Genomic DNA, 24,234 nt, shown 5'->3' with positions numbered 1-24,234 from the left:
ATTAGCCTGGAATATTTTTATATATATATTTCAAAATATTGATTTTATTGGACTTTCACAATGAAAACGCGGACGTTTAGTTATCTCGAAATCATGGCCGCAATGTAACATTATATTCTGCATGTTTCATCTCATAAACTCAAGAACATGCGGAGTTGCACTGCAGGTATGCAGGTGGAGTTGAATGTTTCGTGGGTGGAGTTAATTAGCCTACTGGGGAAGAAAGGTCTTGCTCACGCCGAACTTTGAGACTTGGGTGTAAAACAAACGACATGGCGACCGATTTTACTCAAGATTCGCTTTTATACTTCATCCAAAGCAACGGCGGAAAGGTGAAAAACTCGGAATTGTTGTTTCATTACAAAGCGTTCGTGCGAGACAACGAGAACAAGACGCACTACAGGGAGCTGTTCAAGAAGTTTGTTAACTCTGTAGCTGTAGTGAAGCAAGAGGAGGGAGTGTCATACGTTGTGCTGAGGAAGAAATTTGGGGGGCAGGCTCGAGACATCTCTGCACCCCGTCCATCAACGACCCTTGGGCTAAAGCCAGAGCAAGCGGCGAGGGAGAAAGAACGTTCCTCGCGAGCTGCGGAAACCCGAAACCAGGAGGGAGCGTGTCGCTATTTGACCGAGAGTCACCTACTAGTGGAGGCGCCGTGCGATACCAACCAAAACACAAAGATTCTGCCCTCGGCTGGGATTCTGAACAATAACAATGAGGAAAAAGTCGTCAGTTTTGAAAAGCCGATCCAAAGTTCGTCTCCGTATGCGCCCGTGCCCGAGCGCGCGCTACCCCAGATATCAAACGTCCACGAGCCGTTGCCTTACAGTACATCAAAGGGTTCAAATGGGAACGTTGAGAGCTTTGAAGCAGCCTGCCCCAACGAACCCGCGACTCTACCAGAACTGAACCCCAAAGCTATATACACCGGTGGCACACATGGCCAACCTAAAGAGACGAACTCTCAGACGAAGCCTTTCCACCCCCCTCCTGATTCCCAACACATACAGGTGTTGGGCGTTGAGGCGGACAGTGTTGAGCTACCCCGCTTTGAACAGGCGGAGTTGCGTGTGCTCGCTGGGCATGGGCAGAGGCTGAGTTTTGGAGCTGATGATGATGGGAGGAGGTCTGTCTCTCCTGCCACCTCTCTGCCATCGCAGACCAGGTTAGAACATGCCGGCAGAATCTCCACCTCGTCCCCATGCATATCCGACAGCCACGCCCCCACACCGCCACCACCTGACCCCGAGCCCGCGTGCAGCGATGGCGGCGTCGCCCACCTTGGGCCGCCACCGCAGGGCGGCCCAGCCATTCACATCCAGCACCCCGAGGAGAGTACGGCTGCCAGCTTGCGTCAGCGCCACAGCCTGTCACTAGAGGCAGACTACTACCCTCCAGCTGGGTACACTGACCCCTGTCACCCGCCCCGCCCGGCAGGCGCCGGGCTGTCCTCCAGCCACAGCTGCCTCCTCCTGTCCTCGGCCGACTCGCCCGAGTGGCCCCACGGCTCCCTGGAGGGCGAGTGGACCAGCGAGGAGGAGCTGCACCACCGACGCCTCTCTGGCGAGCAAGGGGTGAAAGTTCGCGAGATGCTCCGTCGAGCCCAGGAGGCCAAAATGCTCTCGCTCATGCACCGCGCCGAGAGGAAGGTCGCCCCCTGGCACCGCTCCGCGAGTCATCTCCCCGACGACCAGGAACCCTCCCCAGCGTCGCCGTGGCATCGCTCCACCGGCCACCTCAACAACCAGGAGCCCAAGTCGCCGTGGCTTCACTCCGCCGGTCATCTCCGCGACGACCGGGAGTTGTCGTCCGCGGATTCTGACCCGGGGTCTTCGGCGGCGCCAGTGCCGGCGCCGTCGCGACCGCCCGTCCGGCGCCTCCACAGCCGGCTCCGCAGCCGCATGTGCCGCAGCCTGGGGGCGGACCTGGACCGGCCCTTCCCGGAGGACGGCGTCTCCGCCCGCCGCAGCCGGCTCCAGCTGCTCTCGTCCACCCTGAGCATCCCCTATACCTCGTCCACCGGCTCCACCCCCTCGCACAGCCTCAGAGACCTGACCATGTCCACGGCGTCCGGCGGGAGCCGCTCCTCCCCCCAGGGCGGCTACTTCTCCCGGCAGGACCCGGTTCCCCTGGAAACCACGGAGCACGACTGGCTGGTCAAGGGGGCGTCTGGGACGTGGACGGACATCTACTCGCTGTTCAGGGAGGAGCCTAACCTGTTGAACAAGCGTGACTTCATCACCGGCTACACCGTGCTGCATTGGATCGCCAAACACGGCGACCACCGCGTGCTCAACACGCTCTGGTACGGGGTCAGCAAGGCGGGGCTGAAGCTGGACGTGGACGCCAAGACCACCTGTGGCTACACGCCCCTGCACCTGGCGGCCATCCACGGCCACAAGAAGATGATCCGCCTCCTGGTGTACAAGTTCCACGCCAACGTGGCGCTGAGAGACACGAGCGGGAAGAAGCCCTGGCAGTACCTCGGACACGGCGGGCCCAAGGACCTGCTGGTGATGCTCGGGGCGCCGCAGCAGACGGGAGGGGCCGCGGGAGGGGGGGGGGCCACCGCGGCGGTGCCGCGCTCCTCGGACGAGCGTCCGCGCGCCGCGGCCACGGTGAAGAGGTCGACGTCCATCGCGGCCTTCCTGAAGCACCACACCTTGCTGAGGTTACCGGGCCACCACTCGGACTCATTTGTGTAAAGGTCGAGTGACTGGACCCCCCACAGAGCTCAAAGCTAGGCTTTGTGGCCCTGATTGACTTGACCAAATCTAAACAAATAGACCTTTATTATGAACGGTTTAAATGTTTGTCACTTAGTATAAAGGACAAGTCCAAATAGACCAAAAAGACGTGCGTATTTTATCACAGGGCTGTTTATTGAGATTTGAACATATCAAAACATGGCATTTAAGTGTTATTTATTCTTTCAATTGAGTGTATAAATTCAACTCTGATGCAGAAGACATGAGAAGCCTTTATTTGCTCGCTTCCAAAGGGCAGAGAGGTACTCTTTGTTCGCCTTGGCACTAACTGTCTGTGATGTTCTTCCACCGGGGTGCTACCATGTTGTTAGAGAGAAGAAAAGATGTCGCTCAAAGGAATGTCACGCGGTCACGGCTTAGTTTGTGTGGTCACTGGGCTTCACACTAGGTTACCTGCTAACACACTTTTCACAGGACCAGCTCAACCTTTCAAACACATCAAAAGTTCCTTTAATTTTACTGTTCGAAAGCACTCTTTCTGTATCCAGCACCAATGTCTACAAGTGAAACGGCAAACGTGTTTACCCAGCAAGTTAATGGTTAACCTTTTTTGGCTTTGACCTCAAAGTCTCCCTTTTAAGCACAAAATGCTTACGAGGGTTAGAGAGGCATCAAGGTGACTTTAACAATGGCCTGACTGAAGGAGGGAGGGCACCTTTCAGCTGAAGGACCTCTCCGTCCCTGCCTGTCAACCTATGCCTGGTATCTGGAGGGGGGAACAGGAAGGCCTGTTGTTGGACCTGCTGGGCCTCACTCTGAGGCTTGATCAGGCATGTCGGGGGAATCATGTCTTCTGCGTCGCTGTCACGCTGTCGCCGCCGGCCCGGCTGTAGGTGGAGCGGTACACCTGATTGGGGGAAACGAGTTTGACTAGGGCACAGTCGTAATTCCTCCTCTAAATTTAGAACTGTCCAAAGGTCTCTGTCTCAAAGCTTACTCTAACCAAGTGATGTTGCTCTTCTTAAGAACATGTTGGTGCTTGTCACTGGGTGTGTGTGGGCGTTAGTGTTTTGTTTTATTCTGTTGTAGCGTCACTACTGTCAAGTTATGTAATATATGATGCACTTGTTTACACTTTTCTTCTGAATAAAAGCACCTCATTGTAGTGGAATGACTATGTTCTTGTTTTCAAGGATAGTTCTCTAGCCCTAAGACATATCTTCTCGCTCATTAATGGCCAAAAATATGAATGTAACCATCTTATTCTAGCCAATAGTAGGCTACACCAGATGTATGGTAAATGGACAGCACTTATATACCGCTTTTCCACCTTAGCGGCACTCAAAGCGCTTTACAATGGAATGGCCTCTCATTCACCCATTCACGGTAGCTGCCATGTAAGGTGCTAACCTGTTCATTGGGAGCAATTTGGGGTTAGGTGTCTTGCTCAAGGACAGTTCGACATGTGGACAGTCGGAGCTGGGATTCGAACCACTTACCCTTCGATCATTGAACAACCCACTCTACCAACTGAGCTACAGCCGCCCATGTATGGAGGAGGAGGCTGTAGACAGGTGAGAATAAACAGACGACAGGTGGTGACATTCTGCTCAGTTGAGTTCACCCCCCCCTGATGAGATCACGCTCTGGACTCGGGAGTAGTGCCTCCTCCAGGATGTGATAGAAGACACTTCAAATAAGTTACAGAGATAATGGATGAACTAGACCAGGTAAAGCCTGGTTTATGGGCTGGGGTTGGCTTGTTTCTTCTCAGGACTGGTTAGTAGGACGGAACCAGCTAGCCATGCCACTGAAATAGCTGTGAACTGAAGTGACATGAAATCTAACGTCTGATAAATTAAGATAGGTCTTGTCACCTGGACACATCAGCTCCAATGTTTCCAATGCTAATCCAGCACAATAAAACCGTGATAGCCAGTTAGCTCATGAGCTCACAACTAGCAGCAGCTTCCGTAACCTTAACAGTAGCTGTCGGTAGCTAAAGCAGTTACAGTGATGATTCCTGTAACGTTAGCTATTTTGCTGCTGTTGGTTCAACTTCTGTTTCTCGGGCATAAATGGTGGCAAACTCAAAACTCGCATGAGCAGCAAAACAGCTAACATTACAGGAATCATCATAACATTAGTTGCAGCCTGCTCTTCCTACCCCTGTGTTTGTTAATCCAGCAAAATAAGATTATACTTTATAGAAAGGGTACTTATTGTGTAAATCTGTAAAATTTTAAATTTGTAAATTGTTAATTTGCAACTTGTAAATTTGTGCTTTGGAACTGGAATCTTAGTCGTTTTGAACGTGCTTTATAAAGTTTGAGTTGAGTTGAGTTGAGTAATCTTTGTACTATGACACCAAATAAAACTGATTTGAACCGAAGGCTAAAATCACATTTTTCCAGTCCTTATTTTCTCATGCCGTGACTAATATGTGGTTGAATACTGTTCTAATATAGACACAGAGTCTATTATTTAGTAATGTGGAGCGCAGTGATTCAACGTAATATTTGAGTCTGGAGAGAGACTAGCAGGTTTCTTCCTTGGCCAGGAAGGAGCGTCTGAGAATTCACCTTGGGCCCTTTCATAGAGACACTATGCAGAGGCATTTTCGGCCGGATTACTATTGACTTGACTTATGGGAACTGTTTTAACCCTGGACTGAAGGAGAGGTTTGGGCTGGCCAGGACTAGCCAACCTACAGCTGGAGTCAAAGCCCGGGCGGTTAGCAGGCGAGCTAAACCATCCTGTTCAGTGTCTGCATTGATACTGACTAGTGTGTGTTTCTAATGATATTTGGACTGGGAGGAGAAGACTGGAGGTCCCTTAGCCGGAACTACCCAAAACCGAACGTAGCCAAAGACTTGTATTAGGTTGAGATTAGCCAGTGGACCGCCGGAGCAGTATAGACAAAGTACACTTTGAGAAGTACTGTCAACAGTAAACATAGACATAACAAACACCACCACAAAGACAGAAAGTCTCTTTAAAAAAAACACATTTATTTTGTAAAATGAGGATGTTTTCCAATGGTCCTTCCTCCAGCAGTGTCATCTAGCAAATATTGATTAAGAGGACTGGCTGTCAGATACATCTGGGGGGCTATGGATGGTTAGCCCCATTACTGATTAATTCACGTGCCTGTGATCACTATATTAGATCAATATTCTTTGTAAATGCTTTTAAAAGGTGCTCTCAAAAGAGTCATGAAATGATGTTTTTGGGGGTAGGTGTAAAATGGTCAACAAGAAGCCAGAGAATACAGAAAACTTTTTTTTTTTTGGACAGACAATTCTGACAATAAAGTCCACTCATACCACAGCAAGTCCTACTTCTCCTCTCCGTGTTGAACTCGTACTGCAGCGGTTTCTTCAGAGTATTCGTTGACTTCCACAAAATTGATGAGTAACAATTTGTCATCATACACTGCTTTGTAGAGAGAATCCACACCAAACCCGGAGGTCCATCAACATCAGGTGCTCTAAACACATCACCTTGCCTTCTCCAAGAGAAGACATTTTAAACATTTCATATATTTTTAACCGTTTCAAAAAAAATATAAAATGTGTTTTTCTTCATCTAGATATTAAAAATCGTAGGAGGTTAGGGCACCATACGCATATGTACAGCCACATGTTTCTCTTTGTATATAAATAATAGTTCTTGTTGGTGATGACGTGGTCATAGTAGCTTTGTAAGCTATCGTTTCAGAGCTGGGGTTACAAATGTTGGAAGCTAAATCTATGGAAACCTAAACGTGTGAGCGTGCTAGTGTGCTTGTACAGAACATAGGTCCTCATCGACTAAATCATCCTGATGATTCTGTGCAATCAGTAGTCAATCTGCTAAAAAGTGCTAAGCTGTAGTGATAAAAACCGAATGGCAGTAGTAGTCTTTAAAATGGTGTATATGGTGTATAACATATCTTGCATTTGCCTCAAATTAGTCTCAAAGCGTTGATATGCTCGATAATTAAAATATTTCATAGTGTCGTTCACTCAAAACGTTGGACAAATTCATGCTGAGGTGACTTGGAACAGATGTCTGAAGAAGAGTGATACAGGTATAAATAGGCAGAGGAGTGGATCACCAATCATAGTCTGCAGTCTATATAGACTTCACCTCTTCTACTAGACAGTCACTAAGGAGGTGACATCTTCTTCTTCTTCATCGGAGGCTCCTCCCAGTTCATCTACAGCCCGGCAATCGTGAGGAGGAGTCTCATCAAGTACTTCTAATCCCTGTCTGTCAGCAGCGGGGCGGGGTCAGAGTGAGGTCACAGTGGTGGAGCGGCCTGTGTGGGCGTGGCCGGGGATGAGGGCGGGGCTAGAGGGCGTGTCCGTTTGCTGTCCGGGAGGGAGACTCTCAGCCAGCCTGTTCAGTTGCTCCTCCCCCTGGCGTATGAGCTCGTCCAGGTGGCGCTGGCGAATCAGCAGCGCCGGTTTCACGCGGACAAAGTGCTGGTAGTCGCGGAGCTGCGGTTCGCTCAGGTAGCCGCCCAGGATGTCCAGAACCACGCGTTCCCGTCGGTCCAAGTTCTCCTTCAGCTCACGGGCGTCCTCCTGCTGGCTGCACAGCTGCCTCCGCTTCTGCTGCAAGGTCTCCTGGGAAAACAACGCAGAAACAAGGGGGGCCTATGACTACAGACACGTCCCGTGCGTGTGAACGCGGCTCCCTGGCGCCACCCGGTGGTCATAAATGATGAAACAAGTTTCCGCTTGTAATCTCTAACAGAGGATAACATGTCCCAACACGCCCAATCTCCCACAATACCCCTGACACAGACACATCACCAACACTCTCTGTGATTACAGCCGCCCGCACTTTACCAAGGTCGGCATAACAAACCGTCAGGCCCTCCTGTGAAAACTACCAACAACTCCAAATCATAACACAAAGACTCTCTCTTATCACATGATTACCAGTCCTTCTGTACAGCTCACACACCGAGCGGTAGACCTCGTTTGCTGAATGTGTCAGAAACCTGAACTCTGCGCTACTGAGCCCTGGCCAGGGACAGATGACACCCTATACTGTATCTCCAAGATAAGAACACCTGGTTGGGCGATGATCCGAAAGGCATCAGTCTCTGAGGGAGGAAGGAAACATTTGACTGACCTTTTCTGCGCCTAAAATTAACCACACGCTCTCAGGGCTGTCATGACGGGAAAGCTGAGATCTGACATCACACAAACGGGGCTGATTAAGACGCCCAACAGAGACATTATGTGACTAAAACAATAAGTAAGCCTTTTGAGAACTGATGTTTCTCAGGCCTAGTGGCCCATAGGGCAGGAGCCTGTCTCCTGTTTCTGTAGCATGAGGCAGCTTGATGTACAAGTACACCCCCTGGACATGACGTACATGGCTAGTACGTCGTAGGGGGCTAAAACAATGATATGTTAACTGGCCGACAGCATTCACACTCAGCAGATAAGCGGATTCACCAAACACCATCTCCCCTTTTAAGTTGATGAGTGCTACCTGTACATGTTTTTTCTACTATGCTGGTGTGTGTGAGTGAGTGTGTGTGTGTGTGTGTGTGTGTGTGTGTGTGTGTGTGTGTGTGTGAGAGAGTGTGTGTGTGTGTGTGTGTGTGTGTGTGTGTGTGAGCCAGCCTCTCTCACCTACTCCGTTCTCCCTTCACCTGTCTGCGAGGGTGGTGTGTGTGTGTGCGTGTGTGTGAGTGTGTATGTGTGTGTGTGTGTGAGTGTGTGTGTGTGCATGTGTGTGCGTGAGTGTGTGTGTGTGCGTGTGTGCGTGTGAGTGCGTGCCTCACCCTCTCCTCTGCGCTGTCCTCGGTCTCGTCCTGCCGGTCCAGGGCGGAGAGCGCCTTGTCGACGCGCGCCAGACGCCCACACAGGGACAGCAGCAGGTTGACCATCTTGTCCAGGTCACCGATGAACATGCGGTACTTGTCGCGTTCGTTGGGCTTGCAGCGTTCCTGGACCACGGCCTCCATCTGACCCCCCAGGGTCCGGTACCGCCTCTGCTCCTCCCCCAGAACCTCCCTCTCCCCCCGCAGCGCCGCCACGCTCAGCGTCAGCGCCTGCAACAGCTCCACCTAGGGGGCAGGAGGAAAGGAGGCGTCAGCGCAGCGCAGGCCACTTCCACTCACTAGAGGCACAACAACCATGTCTGTGTAGAGCTGTGCTTCTGTCCAACACAGTGGACACAAGTGGTGAATACCCTCAATTAGATTGGTGACCTAATTGAGAAATTATTCTATTAAATGTATGTTTGAAATGTATCTGTTCACTAAATATCATCAAATAATGTTGAAGGAGTTGAGAGACAGAGATGATGATGACGATGATGATGATGCGTTCTGACCTTCCTCTGATTGAGGTCTGCCTCCTCCTCATCGAGGTCCGTTTCCATCCCTTGCTCTGGGCTCTGGGTCTGAGCATGCTCAGTAGAGCTGCCGCCATCTTGTCTCCTGTCAGAGCGCAAACATGAGACACGCCGGTTAAAACTCTGATCAGCCCAACATTAACATACTGATCGGTTACAGCAAATTAAACATTCTAGAACAACGCTTAACAATAGGCAGTAAGAACCAGCAGGTTGAAATGTGTGTGTGATTTATGAATTATTAAATATATAATACTTCTTAGGATAAACATAGTTATTAATCTGCCTCTCCCTCTCTTTCGCACATACAACACACACACACACATACTCGCGCACACACACACACACACACACACACACACACACACACACACACTCACACACACACTCACTCACTCACACACTCACTCACACACTCACTCACACACTCACACACACACACACACACACACACACTCACACACACACTCACACACACACACTTACACACACACACACACACACACACACACACAAACACAGACACAGACACACACACACACACACACACACACACACACACACTCACACAAACTCATGACACAGAGCTAACACAAAGCTCCTCACCACCCTACTATTGGGAATGTGCACAGACTGGTTCCTGTTTGTGACTGGCCTGATTCTGTGGGATGGGAGGAATGCTGAGAGCACATTCCTCAGAAGAGTCAGGCCAAACTCCCTCACACCCCAACTCACCCTGACACACAGCACAACTGTGAAACGGCCTCTTCCATGTACTTCAGGAAGCACACTAGCTTCTCATCACTAAATAAATGGTAGTTCAAAATACACCATCTCTAGACATAACTAACATTCTACAAATCAGCAAAAAATAATAATCTGGTCACGTGTAATATCTACTTGAGTCAGTAGGTGGCAGTGCTGCCCACTGTTGATGATCTGACGTTGGCCAACATGAGTCCAACATGGAGAGCTCTCTCTCACCATTCATCATGTGTCTGTATGTTTGTCTCTGTGTTTATTCTCTCGCAAATATAAAACGTCCATGTAGACAAAACACTCAGGAACCATGGACTTAAAAAGACACATTTCAACATTTCACTCATTTTGCAATCTGAAAATCGTAGAAAATCTTAGTCGACAGTTTTTCACCTTGAAACCCCTAAAAGCCTGTATAAATACCTATGATCAATTATGACAAACCATAAAGCACAGCACTGCGTCTTTATCAATGTCCTCCCAGCAATCCACTGCTGTTATGTTCTGAAGCCAAGAAGAGATTGCATTGTGTTGTGATAACAGAGACCTTAAGCAATATTCCGGCTAATCAGCCTCTACAAAGGCTCTTTGTGTGCCGCTCTGACCTCACATCCAATAGTCAAACCAATCATTCCGTTACGGAGAACAAGAAAACCTACACTTCCTCATTCCCGGTCGGTCTCCACGGTAACCGGACCCTCTCTGCCCCGCCCCCCCCGCTCACCTGTCCTCCAACCAGCTGCATCCCCTGCGTTGCCACGGCGCCCCCCCCTCCGTGGGGAAGGTGTCCTCCATCAGGTCCAGGGTGTTTTTGGCCGTCCAGGTGTCCAGGATGGGGGAGAGAGACCTGTCCATGGAGACCAGCTGCCTGGCCAGTATCTCCACGCGCAGCTCCTCCGCTGACCGCTCCCTCCTGGACAGCAGCCGGTACCCCGGCCCCAGGCTCTCCTCCGGGGCCTCACAGGCCGCAGCGTAGGGGCCTTCCTCTGGGGGTCCGGAGGGGGGCGGGGCGTCAGGCTCCGGGGTTGGACTGGCGATGGGAGGGGCGGGGGAGGGGGGAGGGGGTGCAGCCCGGGGGGAGGGGCCAGACGGTCTCCTCTTTGAGCTCCAGACCTCCGGGCGCTCTGGGCTGAAGGGGTCAAACACGCAGACGGACGGAGGAAGAGAGAGAGACGTCAGGGGGGCTAATGTCAGTCTCTCATCTCTTCTCTCTCTCTATCCTAAATATCCATCCATCCATCCATCCATCCATCCATCCATCATCCATCCATCCATCCATCCATCCATCCATCCATCCATCCATCCATCCATCCATCCATCCATCCATCTATCTATCCATCCATCCATCCATCCATCCATCCATCCATCCATCCATCCATCCATCCATCCATCTACTGTCTGTCTGTCTGTCTGCCTGTCTGTCTGCCTGTCTGTCTGTCTGTCTGCCTGTCTGTCTGTCTGTCTGTCTGTCTGTCTGTCTGTCTGTCTGTCTGTCTGTCTGTCTGTCTGTCTGTCTGCCGGTCTGTCTGTCTGACTACTACGCTGGTGCAGTGTGGGGACGACATACCTGGTGCTGCGCTGTTGCCCACAGTAACGAGTCTCCTCCTCCCTGACCCGCGGTGGGGGCGGAGCCATCAGAGGGGGCGGCGGCGGGGGGAAGTCCTCTATGATGTCCGTCTCCCTGATTGGCGGCGGGGGCGGGGGCGGCGGCGGGGAGGGCGGGGCCGCCGGCTCCCGGAGGAACACCTCGTCGTAGTCGTCCAGCGAGACGGCGGCAGGCGCGGCGTCCCCCTGCAGGGCGGATTCGGAGATTCGCAGCGAGTGCAGGGGAGAGGGCGGTCTGGGGGTTTGGGACGGAGGGGACGCCCGCCCCCAGCCCTGCCCCCCGTGAGGTGGGGGGGTCGCAGGCGGCGTGGCGGTGGCCCCTCCCTCCCTGGGGAAGTCCTTCAGCGTCTCCTCCGACGTGCTGGTGTCGCTGGAGCTCTGTCTGGTCACGCGCCGCAGACCCTCTCGCCCCGGATGCGCCGGGCTGGACACGGACACGCCCCCCCGGGACCCGTCGCCGGGGCCGGGGGCGGGGTCAGCCTGGAGCAGGCAGGGGAAGGCGATGGCGTCCAGGTTGGCCTGACTCAGCCTCTCGCTGGCCTGCCAGTCCGGGGGGGCGGAGCTTCCGGGGGGGGAGAAGGGGCAGGGGAGGCCCACTGAGGCGGCCAGGCCCGAGGCGCTGAGGCGGTCTGCGTTCCTCGGCCTCTCCCTCCGCATCACGGGGGCGTGGCTCGGGGACGGCTCCGCCTGGTTGTGGTTCTGGTTCTGGTTCTGGTCAGGCGGGTAGCGGGTCACACGCTGCTGGGACGCAGACACGGGCCGCTCGGGTCTCTGGCTCCCCGTGGACCTGTGGTACACACACACACACACACACACACACAGACACACACACACACACACACACACGTGAACACACACACACACACACATACGTGAACACACACACACACACACACACACACACACATGAACACACACACACAGAGACACACACAGACAAGAACACATACATGCACACACAGACCCCCCCCCCCCCCCACACACACACACACACACACACACACACACACACACACACACACACACACACACAGTGTGAGCTGCCTATCTAAACACTCTGTCCCCTCAGCGATGCCAGGGAGTTTTTCCTATCAGATGCCAGTGTTTCTGCAGAAGGACAAGCCAGCTTTAAAATAGCCGAGGGCACAAGATTGAGCACTGTCCAACCGGCCAGAGCCACTGACCAATTAAGGAAGGGACCACAACAGTATTGCCTTAAAAGTCAGCTTGTTTTAAGCAAAATTGAGCTCCCATCAAAGCACTTCATGGAAGACATCTGAGGACCAGAGGGTGAGATGAAGGAATTGATCAAGACGAGGATGAGGGGGGGGGGGGGGGGGCTGGAGGGCATGCAGACCTGGTATCAGACGAGGGCATCAGCTCGACCTCTTTGGAGAACACCCCAAACAGCCTCAGGTCACCTGACAGGAAGTCCTGGAACACAAGGTGTGGTAGATGGTTGGTTAGAGAGAGAGGGGGGAGGGGCATCTACAACGCCTCCGGCCACGTTCCCTGGTTCGGCATCGTCCCGGACTCGTCCTGACACTGATACTCTCTGTCGTTTCATAAGCTACAACCCGTAACGTGCTTATATGATCCCATGAACCCAAATCAAAACAACCCTCTTTTTGTTATTGTTGCTCTTAAAAAAAAAAAAAAGACGAGCCAAGTATCCCGGAGACACATAACCGTGCCAACACATGACTGTTTCTCCTATACTGTAGGTTCTCTGTTGTGTAGGTGATTTCGGTTGACAGCTGGGTAACGGCTGTGGTGTGTTTGACGAGCCGGTTGTGACTGCAGAGTGTGCGTCTAGCGGTGAGTACCGCTTGTTCAGTACCGGACAGATCGTACGGACCCTCTACGGACCCTCTACGGACCCTCTATGGACCCTCTATGGACCCTCCGGCTATAACGACCTCGCTGATCTCCACATGGTTATTACTGTTTACCTTCGCCGCAGACCTAAGCCTCAAATACCTTCCTGGTGCGGTCATGGCGTCCGGGGAAGATATCAGAGCTCATGAATCATGGGATTATCTCCTCCTCGCGGTATGCGCTGTGAAAACGTCTGTGAGCGGCGGTCATAAGATCCCCTGAGGTATTTAGTCCTCTCAAACGGCGTGACAGCTCCACGCCGCCCGCACGGAAGACGTGGGACCCCCTGCGGGCGATCGTCCCCTCGTCTGTGGGTTCGGTCTGATGGCATCACCGAGACTCGAACCCACCCTTAACCAGGACCTAGATCCAGTATCTCCCTCATCTCACTGACTAAATACCGAAAACAACACAGACAGTTCTATTTTTCAAAGAGAGGAACTGCTATAGATTCATAGACTATGTTGTGAGGAAGTTGTGGTAGGTGAGACTATACGACTTTAGCCCCCTCACCATGAAGAAGGTTCCGTTCCTCCTTTCTGGCAGTGAGCAACAGGGACCAATGAGACTCGGTGTTTGTGCGAGGGCTCGAATTGTTTGAGGCGGAGATAAATGTCTGTTTTATCCCTCCACAGTCCTTCCTGACTCCTCGAGACGCTCCGTTATCTGTGCGCCCCCCATCCACCCCCCCCGGCGTCTTATCACCCCCATCTGAGAGATCCCTAATTCCAGGCCAGGCTCACTGGCACCACACAGGAAGTCCGAGGGTTCTGGGTATTTCCTGTGGGGCGGCTGGCGACCGGGCGGGGCTAGGCCATCTGTCCCCTCCACGTAGAGCCAAGAGCTCTAGCAGTCTGGGGTCAAAACAACGCCCAAGTCCCCGCCAGTGTCTTTACTGTAAATCAAAAAATGCAATAAAACACTAACAAGCGCGAATTGAGTGTCTGCGACCAGCTAGGCACATGCGAGGCCGGACCCAATTTTTTTGGACCAACCAACCAACCAACCGACAGAGCAACAAACCAACCAACCAACCAACCAACCAACGACAGAGCGAGCTATAGTAGCACCTGTTCGCAGCTAAAAACAATAAAAAGCTAGCACTAGCAAACATGAAATCACTAAGACCGCATCAAGAAAACACTCAATAATCAATCCCCATTATCAGTATAACGTGAACTGGGTGTGTGCTAGTGTGTGTTCATTCCTGTACTGCTTGACAGTAGACCTATGACCAGCTGAAAGAGAGAGAGAGGGAGAGAGAAGAGGAAGGGAGAGAGAAGAGAGAGAGAAGAGAGAGAGAGGGAGAGAGACAAGGAAGGGAGAGAGAAGAGAGAGAGAGAGAGAAGAGGAAGGGAGAGAGAAGAGAGAGAGAGAGAGAAGAGAGAGAGAGAGACAAGGAAGGGAGAGAGAAAAGAGAGAGAGAAGAGGAAGGGAGAGAGAAGAGAGAGAGAGGGAGAGAGAGACAAGGAAGGGAGAGAGAAGAGAGAGAGAGAGAGAGAAGAGGAAGGGAGAGAGAAGAGAGAGAGAGAAGAGAGAGAGAGAGACAAGGAAGGGAGAGAGAAAAGAGAGAGAGAAGAGGAAGGGAGAGAGAGAGAGGGAGAGAGAGAAGAGGAAGGGAGAGAGAGAGAGACAAGAGAGGGAGAGAGAAAAGAGAGATAGAGGGAGAGTAGAGGAAGGGAGAGAAAAAAGAGAGAGAGAGTAGAGGAAGGGAGAGAGAAGAGAGAGAGAGTAGAGGAAGGGAGAGAGAAGAGAGAGAGATAAGAGGAAATGAGAGAAGAAAGAGAGAGAGAGTTACCTGGTCGGGTCTCTCTGTGGACGGAGAGGATCGTGATCTGAAGTGCTGGACGGCTGGTCTCTCCTCAGAGCGCTCCAGCAGGTCCTCCGCAGACGCAGACCTCCCCGCGCCGCGGCCCGGCCCCGCCCTCTCGAAGGCCCCATCGCCCTGATGGGAAAACCCCAGGCTCCGGGGAGGCCCAGAGGCCCGGGTCGAGCCTGGGGCTCGAGTCTCGGCCGGGCCGGGGACCGAAGCTCGGATCGGGGCTGCGTTCTGTCTCAACGGCTCTCCCTCCGGAGCTCCATCTCGGGGCCCGTGGGAGGCGGCGGCGGTGAGGTCAGGGCGGTGCTGGGGCTGGGCGGAGCCTCGTCCCGAGTACAGGAAGCCCTGCAGCCCGGTGGGCAGGGTGGAGCAGAGGCGGTCCCCCCTGGAGAAGCCGTCAGAGAAGGGCTCCTGCAGAGACATCAGGCTGGAGGTGGAGGACAGGCTGCTGGTGTCCGTGGCGGCGGCAGAGGAGGACGCCCCGGGCGCCATGTAGGCGCTGCGCGGTCGACCGGGATGCCCCTCGGGCCTCCAGCCCCTCTTCCTCTCCACGTAGTCGGCCAGGGCATCCTGCTGTAGCTGCCTCAGGTCTGGCCGCGACACGGCGGAGTGCGGCGCCGCGCTCCGACTCGCCGCCAGCTCGAACATCCGTCGCCGGTCCGCCACGCTGGTCTCGGGGAACAGGAAGTGCTGTGCGCCGCCTTTCCTGTGGAGGGCGGAGCTCTCCGCGTCCGACACGCCCACCTCGTGCATGCTGTCGGGCTCGGAGTAGGAGCGCTTCTTTTGCTCGGCGGTGAGGCGCCGGCGGCCACCCACCCGGGAGGGTGGGCCCACGGGGGGCACGCTGGGGAGCTGAGGAGGGTCGACGCCCCTCACCTCGGGGGTCACCAGGTACCTCTCTTTCGGGGTGTGAGGGGAGGTGGTGGGCGGCGCCGGGGATGGCGAGGGGGGCGGGGCGCGGGTTTGGGCTGAAGCTGAGGGCGGGGGCGGGACCGGGACGGCGGGTTTGGGGCCGGTCTTGGGGCCGCGCCTTTCCAGGGAAAGGTGTTTGGCGAATACGGCCGGGGGGTCGGCGAAGGGGGCGGAGCCGGGGGTGGGGCCGGGGGCGGAGCCGAGGTCCCTGCGTCGGAAGGAGGTGGAGCGCAGCACCTTGGACTGGGCGTCTTTCAGGGACTCCCGGTAGGAGCGGTTGTAGGAGGTGTCCTGGATGGAGCCCAGGATGTCCTGAAGCCCCTCCCTCCAGGGAGACTCCTCCCTCCAGGGCGGGGCCAGCTGGTCGCTCTCCTCCCTCAGCTGGAAGGTGCTCCTGCTCCTCTGCAGGGCTGGACCAACTTCCTGGAAGCTCCTGGTAAAGACAGGCCAGTTAACAACAACAGTTAACTAACCCTAACCCTAGAGTTAAAAATGACCAACAGCATTCTGCCTAGTCCTGTGGAAAGCGACTCCGGAAACATGAAACTTCCTTCCTATTTTATTTTATTTTATTTCAAGTTTAAGTTCAAATGACAATGAAATGCACTGAATTTAATTTAATTCATGTTTCCGGAGTCGCTTTCCACAGGACTAGGCAGAATGCTGTTGGTCATTTTTAAATTTTAAATTTTAAATTTTAATATTAAATTAACATTAAAGATAAAAGCAACAAGCAGATAGATGCGTTTTCAGAGAGCAAAAATGATTTCTAGAGCATGTACCTGTTCTGGGTCTGTTCGCTGCTCCCTTGCCGATGTGCCATATGGCCCTCCTGGGCCACCATACCGGATCCATAGGAGCTGGAGCTGAGCGTTTTGTGGGCGCCGGAGCCGTTGCTTCTCTCCAGCATGCTGCGCAGGTCCTCCGCGCCAGAGAGGGCGCTCTTGGCCCGTTCGCGGGGCTGGTTCGACCTGGGCGGGCCCGAGCCGGCGTAGATGGCGCTGTTGCAGCGCTGCTTCACCTGCTCGCGCCGCTCGAAATGGCTGACCTTCTCCAGGACGGACACAACGCTGTGGGCCTTCTGCCCACCCCCCTGGCTGCTGCTGCTGCTGCTGCTGCTGGAGGGGGCGGAGCTTTCGGGACTGGTGCAGCGCTGGACCTCGGCCAGGGCGTTCTCCAGGTGGGTCAGGGGGTGCTCCCTCTGCTGGGGTTGGGGGGCGCAGGTGTCACTGTGGTGTCTGGTCAGGTGGGCGCCGCCCCCTGCTCCTCCTCCTCCTCTGTGTCCCGGGAGCACCTGCCCCTGGGCTGCTCTACCGGGCGTGGCGGCGGGCGGGGCGTGGGCGGGGTGCCTGACCGTGCCCTCCTCCCTGGCCGGTCTCTGGGGGTGCGGGCGCTCGGGGCTGTGGCAGAACCGGGTCTGGACCGGGGTGTAAGGGTCCCTCCGGTCCTGACCCGAGGACTGGGCGGAGCCCGGCCTGTACTCCTGGCCCTGGGCGTGCTCCCGGTAGCCGGGGAACGCGGCCTCCCCCTTCTCCGGGCCCCCCGGCCTCGGGTGAGACCGGTAGTGACCGCACCTGGTCCCGGGGGGGCCGTCGTCGTCGCGGGCCTCCTGGCCCGGGGGTCCGGTCTGGGCGGAGCTAGAGGCGGAGTGGGAGAGGGAGAGGGAGAGGAGAGGGTTGCCGCTTTGGTATCCGTTCTCCACGGCCGGCCCCTCCGCGCCGACCCCCGCCGGCCCCCCACCCTGCCCCCTCTCCTTGGCCAGAGCCGGGTACACGCCGGCGGCGCTGGGGCAGGAGGTGGGCATCTGGGCGTAGTGGGGCTCGGGCAGCGGCACCGGGTAGACCCCCGTGGGCAGCATGAGGCGCCCGGACTGGGAGGCGGTCTGGGGCGGGGGGGGGAAGCCCCCCTGTTTGGGCTTGGTGGTGGGGCTGCTCTCCGGACTCTTCTCTATGACGGTGTGCAGCTGACCTTCGACCCCGAACGAGCTCTTCCCGGATGCCACCGACCCGCTGGAGTGGTGGTAGGCGCCCTTGTGCAGCGCCCTCAGGGAGCGCGCCTGCTCCAGGCTGGACCACGAGTTGGGCCGCTCGTGGTTCCTGATGGCGGCGTAGCTGTCGCTGCGCATGGGTGGAGGCGGCGCCCCCTTCAGGCTCTCGTAGGAGTTGCGGCTGGGGGCCTGGCCCCAGATAGGCCCTACACTGTGGCGCTTAGAGGCGGCGTTGACCCCGCCCACGTTGCTACTACCGCTGCTGCTGCTGCTGCTACTGCTGCTGCCGCGGTAACTGGCCCGGGCCGCCACCGCCGCCCCCCCAGCCCCCCTGGCCTCGCTGTTGCGTAGCAACGCAGCGGAGGCGGAGCTGACCTCGTGCTCCTGGGACATGCCCTGCCGCGGGTCGTAGACCGTGCGGACGTAACGGACATCCGCCTGCTGGATGCTCTCGGCCCCGCCCCCCACGCCGCCGCCACCGGCCCCGCCCCTCTGAGGGACCGTCTCCATGGAGCATGAGCGCTCCTTGCTGAGGGAGGAGGGGGGGGCGGCGGTGAGGTAGTCCGGGATGCTGGAGCTGGTGGAGAACGAGCTGTAGGCGGAGTCTCGTTTGCTGTGCAGGTGGTCGATGCTGCTGGACGACTTGGAGGTGGACAGCTGGTGGCAGGAGCTGTATCCCGGGTGGGGGGGGTCCAGGCTGTCCATGCTCCCCCTGGAGCTGTACTGGTCCGGGCTCTTCCTCAGGTAGCCCGCCTCGTAGCTGGACAGGTCAGTGGTGGACGCGCTGCGCACACAGCAGAGGGACACAATTCCCGATCGGATCAAAATGGCCGCTCTGAATCTTACTTGATATCCCTTGAATGTGGCTGGTGTAACAGCACAATTTCCCCTCAGGGATTAATAAAGTACCTTCCTCCCTAACAATAATAATAATAATAATAATAATAATAACAACAATAATAATAATAATAAATATATATATATACATAATATATATGTAAGGACAGTCAACAAAAACCTGTGAGAGCTGTCACTGCCAGGTGTGGAGAGAATGAGATAATATAACCATCGAGCCAGAGTTATGGCTGTGTTCCGTTCGCTAGGAAACCACTATGGTGCCAAAGACTGCAGTAAAAGCAGAGCGAGCAGGTTGTAAAGGTGACGCTTGACATCTTAGGTTAACGCCAACTTGACAGAAACTCTTTTGAGAGATATCAGGTTGAGGAGAAGACTTGGGAGAGACGGAGGCATATCAAGTAGCAGTGCCATAAACCAACACGAAAGACTGCCGTCTCGTGGGCTGTGATGTCATCTACTGGGGTGTCAAAGTTCAACAATGACATCATCCAAGTCAACCCCCCCGCCCCTACAAAGCCACAACAAAAAGCTGAGGTTAAAAGACCGTAGGGGGGCCTCCCGTCATATGGGCTCCGGTCGCACTCTGGGGTCGATCTATGACTTCCTATCCAATCCTGTGTTTTCTGAGGAGGGACACTTAAATCCTGCCACGATCAGCTTAACGCAGCGGTAGAAAGTGTTGTCAGGCTGTAGCTGGAACACTAGAGTGTGTCTGCTGCCTGCCAGGCCTCCCCTCAGCCCTGGGAGGCTGTGATCGCCCAGGCTGGCCCCGGAGAGGAGAGCTACTGGGCCAGGGGCCAACCGGCCTTGTATGGCCATGTAGGTACAGAGGAGAGAGAGGGGGGAACAGTGTGTGTGTTCATAGTGTTTTTTTGTGAGAGCGTGTGTGTGTGTGTGTGTATGTGGTGGAAGTGAAGATGCAGGGGGCAGTGTGTGTGGTGTGTGTGTGTGTGTGTGTGTGTGTGTGGTGGAAGGGAAGATGCAGGGGGCAGTGTGTGTGTGTGTGTGTGTGTGTGTGTGTGTGTGTGTGTGTGTGTGTGGTGGAAGGGAAGATGCAGGGGGCTGTGCGTGTGTGTGTGTGTGTGTGTGTGTGTGTGTGTGTGTGTGCATGTGTGTGTGTGCATGTGTGTGTGTGCGTGTGCGTGTGGTGGAAGGAAAGATGCAGGAGGCAGTGTGTGTGTGTGTGTGTGTGTCCATGTGTGTGTGTGTAGGCTTCTGTGTGTGTCAGTGTGGGGGAGAAGGGTTTAGTGGGGTGGTGTTGTTATTTCTGCTGCAGTAATTAATGTGCAGACGTCACAGACCTGGGATCAGCACAATCGCTCTCATGGCCAGGCCCCCTTTACCACGGTCAACTAGGCTCCCTCTACCACGGTCACAACTAGGCTCCCTCTACCACGGTCAACTAGGCTCCCTCTACCACGGTCAACTAGACCCCCTCTACCACGGTCAACTAGACCCCCTCTACCACGGTCAACTAGACCCCCTCTACCACGGTCAACTCAATTACTGCTCCAACTCTGAACGCGGGGCTGCGAGGTGCCCCTCTCTCTCTCCCTTTCTCTCTCTCTCTCCCTTCTCTCTCTCTCCCTCTCTCCCTCTCTCTCCCTTTCTCTCTCTCTCTCTTTCTCTCTCTCTCTCCCTCTCTCCCTCTCGCTCTCTCCCTCTCGCTCTCTCCCTCTCACTCTCCCTCTCTCTTTCTCTCTCTTTCTTCTTCTGCCATATCTGCCTCTGTTTCGTCTTCTGTCTCTCTGTGGAGTCCAGGTCAGGGTCAGGGGTCAGACAGCCAAGCTTCAGCCTGAGATTCCACCTCCAGACTCAGATGAACAGAGAGAGAGAGACAGAGAGAGAGAGAGAGAGAGAGAGAGAGACAGAGAGAGAGGGGGGGGGAGAGAGGGGGGGGAGAGAGATGAAGGGGGAGGGAGAGGGAGAGAGAGAGAGAGAGGGGGGGGGGAGGAGAGAGATGAAGGGGGAGGGAGAGGGAGAGAGAGAGAGAGAGGGGGGGGGGGGGGAGGAGAGAGATGAAGGGGGAGGGGGAGGGAGAGGGGGAGGGGGAGGGAGAGGGAGGGAGAGGGAGGAGGAGAGATGAAGGGGGAGGGAGAGTAAGAGAGTGAGAGAGAGACAGGGGGAGGGAGAGAGAGAGAGAGAGAGAGAGGGAGGAGGAGGAGAGATGAAGAGGAAGAGAGAGAGAGAGAGAGAGAGACAGCGGGAAGGAGAGAGAGAGAGAGTTCTTTTGTTCTCTCATCCTCCATTAGGGCTCTACTAACCTGGAGTGGTAGGTCTGGTGCCAGGGGGCCCCCATGCTGCCCTGGGAGATCTGCGTCATGCTGGGCTCCGGCTGGCCCTCGCCCAGCTTGGTGGAGTGCCACGAATGAGGTCGGGACACCGGCTCGCTCCGTCTGCAGGGAGGCAGGGGACGAGGGGGGGTGGGGGGGGGGGGGAACAGGGTTAACGAGGGCATCGTTAACACTGTGACATTCTGCTGTGGAGTAATCACTGGAATGTTACTGCATCAATCACCCCGAGGATTCTGGGTAGTCGAGGGTTCCCTGGGGTAGTTCAGTTGGTTAGTTGGGGGATTTTACTGATCATGTCCAGCACGTCTGCTGGGGAAACAATCAACTATGCCGCTCCTACATGGAATTTTAAATGCTATCGGTTTCATCAGATAAACAACAAACACACTTCTCATTCCAATCTCATACACAAGCTTCGACCTAACTTGCCAAAATTAGTCCCAAACTAGAACGCGGGGAGCGCAGACCTCCGCCCGTGATGCATGTCATCAGCATGTGCTGTGACATGCCGATACTTAGGTGACAAGTACTGTAGATGACAAATGTAAAAAAAATGTACTGGTGGTGCATCAGCTGAGGTTGGCCCAACAGGTGCTCTTCAGCTCTGGACTGCGTTGTACCAGTTTGGTTTAAATCTTTACTAAGTTCAAGTATTTAGTCATTACTAAGCCCTTAGTTGTTACTAGCTAGTTTCAAACTAGTTGTTTATTGAGTCGCTGCGCTCCGCATGCATACATAATAGAGTCCGCCATCCAAGCGGGTGTTCTGAGGGCGTGTCTAAGGGTCAAAATTTGTATCTTTTGTTATCCAAGTTATCCATTCACTGATAGCAATGTTTCTGATGAGTTATTCTCACATTTAATAATTTCTCACATGCTGATTTTGTATTTAGCCTTCAGTTTTTCATTGAACAGTCAGTGCAATAAAATAGCTTACATCCATAACTGAAAATCCTAGCCTGCTAGATATGACAGGACCAACAGTAGTAATCTAGCTAGCTGCGAGTATAACTAGCTAATTCAAAGTTAGCTTTGAATTGTTAGTTTTCTAATTATTTAAATCCTAACACCCACAAAATAGCTGGGTAGCTAGCTAACTGAATCAATTATGCTATAGCTAGACACTACATTGCAAACAACCTGTATGTGCTGGTCTGGTCTACCTGGCAATGTTAAGAAAAGTGAAAAATAATGAGTGGATCTGTCCCTGTGATTTGGATCCGCTCTCAAATTTAACGGGTTCTTCCTTGGTCCGTGCTACACCCCTTGGCCAAGTCTCATGAAAATCGGTCTGGTAGATTTGGCGTAATCCTGCTGAGTAACTAATAGGCTACTGTCCATACACAAGAAGACTTTGATACAACTTTTAAAAGATTTTTAAAAGACTTATCTGACACCCTCTCACATCTAAAGACTTTTAAAAGAGTTTTAAGTCACAGTCTAGGATTCTGCAAATCGCCTTTTGTTGATAATGGTCACGTCATTGAACCACACAATTTGCATAAGACAAGACTAAAGACTTGTGAGAATATCAAACATGTTAGATATTGTCTGAAGGCCAAGACGTGACAAAGACCAGCCAGAATCGAGTTTTAAGACCACCTTACACCGACGACTGTGATCACGGGAGCGCGCAGCAACTCCAGCAAGACTCTTGAGATTTTATTCCCACTTTGGAATTTTGTCTGAGACTTTGAAATCGGGGGGAAAGTCAGTAGGTGTAAAGCCGGCATAACAGACAGACTAACACACGCCACCGATAACATAACCTCCTCCCCCAGACTGTGTTCTGGCCGGAGCAAACAACCCCGTTGAATCGGCTTTGTGCCAAACTGAATGAATCATATCGATATTTCTGAGCGAAAGAATTACCAAGTATATTAATTACAAAGGCTTATAGTGAACAAGCTGGAAGGTTTTAAAATAGGGAGTAAAGCCCAGAGGGGATATCGCTGTAAAAATCACATCTGAATGTAGTTAGTCGCATTAGATCCAATTTTAACGGCTCATCGACTTTCTGACAGGACAACGATGACTCATGGCGCCTGTGAACGCAGCCTCACGGTTCTGGAGGACTAAAAAAAACATGAAGTGGCCGCGTTGTTGAACTCCCACACAAACGGTCTCAGCCCCACAGCTGCCCTGCGCTGTTTTCACAGATCAGCAGACTATAACCTCCACTGTCTATTCTTCGACACACACACACACACACACACACACACACACACACACACACACACACACACATACATATACACAAACACACACACACACACACACACACACACACACACCAGCCAAACAGCAACCAAGCAGTTGGGAAACGTACGAGAACGAACAGCACCGCCAGGCCTTCCTAGTGACTGTAGGCAGGTTTCAGCCTGCCCCCCCCCCCCCCCCCCCAACACACACCACACACACAATTCTAAGCGAAATGGTTCTGAAAATTAACCCTCTTCAAAACAACACACACACACACACACGCACACACACACACACACACACACGTGCGCATTTCTTCATTTCTCAATCCGCCCCGAGCAGCTAGCCCGGTCAGGCCTGGATCTGGGCCTTCAGCCTCCAGCTGTAGACCATCATCAGGCCAACACCCCCCCACCCCTCATCCCCCCCGCTCTCTGGCTCAACCTCCCCTCTCATCACGTCCACTAACGGCCAGAGAGCTCTCCCATAGCCGAGGGGGCCGAGAGGGTCATGAATCACGGCCTGATCCGACAGGAGAGACCTCTGTCTCGACGCTCAGTAGCCTACCTGGGAGGGGTGGGGGGGGGGTCACGACCCCACACACATCCTGAGGGGGAGACACCACTCAACACGCTACGCGCTGGAGACACACCACTCAACACGCTACGCGCCGGAGCTGTCGCTGAGCTCTCAGAAACAACATCTACTCCGCTAGTCTTTCAACTCCCGCATAGTGGACTGGGCCGGTGCCACTGGTCCCGGGTCAGTTGTGCACCATTATCCTCTAATGGGGACGGTTCTGATCAGGGTAGAGCTGGTCCCAGATCTGTACCTAAGGGCTCGTTCTCTC

At 54.0% G+C, this 24,234-nt stretch overlaps 2 protein-coding genes across 2 annotated transcripts in view; one reads left to right on the top strand and one right to left on the bottom strand.

The window, feature by feature from the left end:
• The first annotated feature begins 267 nt into the window (after positions 1 to 267).
• sowahb (sosondowah ankyrin repeat domain family member B) lies at positions 268 to 3,873 on the top strand. The gene has a single exon (XM_084441749.1). The coding sequence runs from the start codon at positions 273 to 275 to the stop codon at positions 2,703 to 2,705; it is 2,433 nt and encodes an 810-aa protein (XP_084297875.1). The 5' UTR covers positions 268 to 272; the 3' UTR covers positions 2,706 to 3,873.
• shroom3 (shroom family member 3) overlaps positions 3,553 to 24,234 on the bottom strand; it is a gene marked incomplete at both ends in the record, with an annotated part of 47,342 nt that continues 26,660 nt past the window's right edge. The window contains 10 exons of the mRNA XM_084442521.1: positions 3,553 to 3,615; positions 6,998 to 7,321; positions 8,497 to 8,781; positions 9,051 to 9,156; positions 10,555 to 10,886; positions 11,469 to 12,222; positions 12,793 to 12,869; positions 15,112 to 16,477; positions 16,827 to 18,815; positions 21,154 to 21,285. Coding sequence (XP_084298647.1) covers positions 3,553 to 3,615; positions 6,998 to 7,321; positions 8,497 to 8,781; positions 9,051 to 9,156; positions 10,555 to 10,886; positions 11,469 to 12,222; positions 12,793 to 12,869; positions 15,112 to 16,477; positions 16,827 to 18,815; positions 21,154 to 21,285 — 5,428 coding nt within the window. The remainder of the gene's footprint in view (positions 3,616 to 6,997; positions 7,322 to 8,496; positions 8,782 to 9,050; positions 9,157 to 10,554; positions 10,887 to 11,468; positions 12,223 to 12,792; positions 12,870 to 15,111; positions 16,478 to 16,826; positions 18,816 to 21,153; positions 21,286 to 24,234) is intronic.

This window comes from Borostomias antarcticus (genome assembly GCF_949987555.1).
Source record: "Borostomias antarcticus genome assembly, chromosome: 8".
Lineage (NCBI taxonomy): Eukaryota > Metazoa > Chordata > Actinopteri > Stomiiformes > Stomiidae > Borostomias > Borostomias antarcticus.
This window is presented reverse-complemented; position numbering and strand designations above follow the sequence as displayed.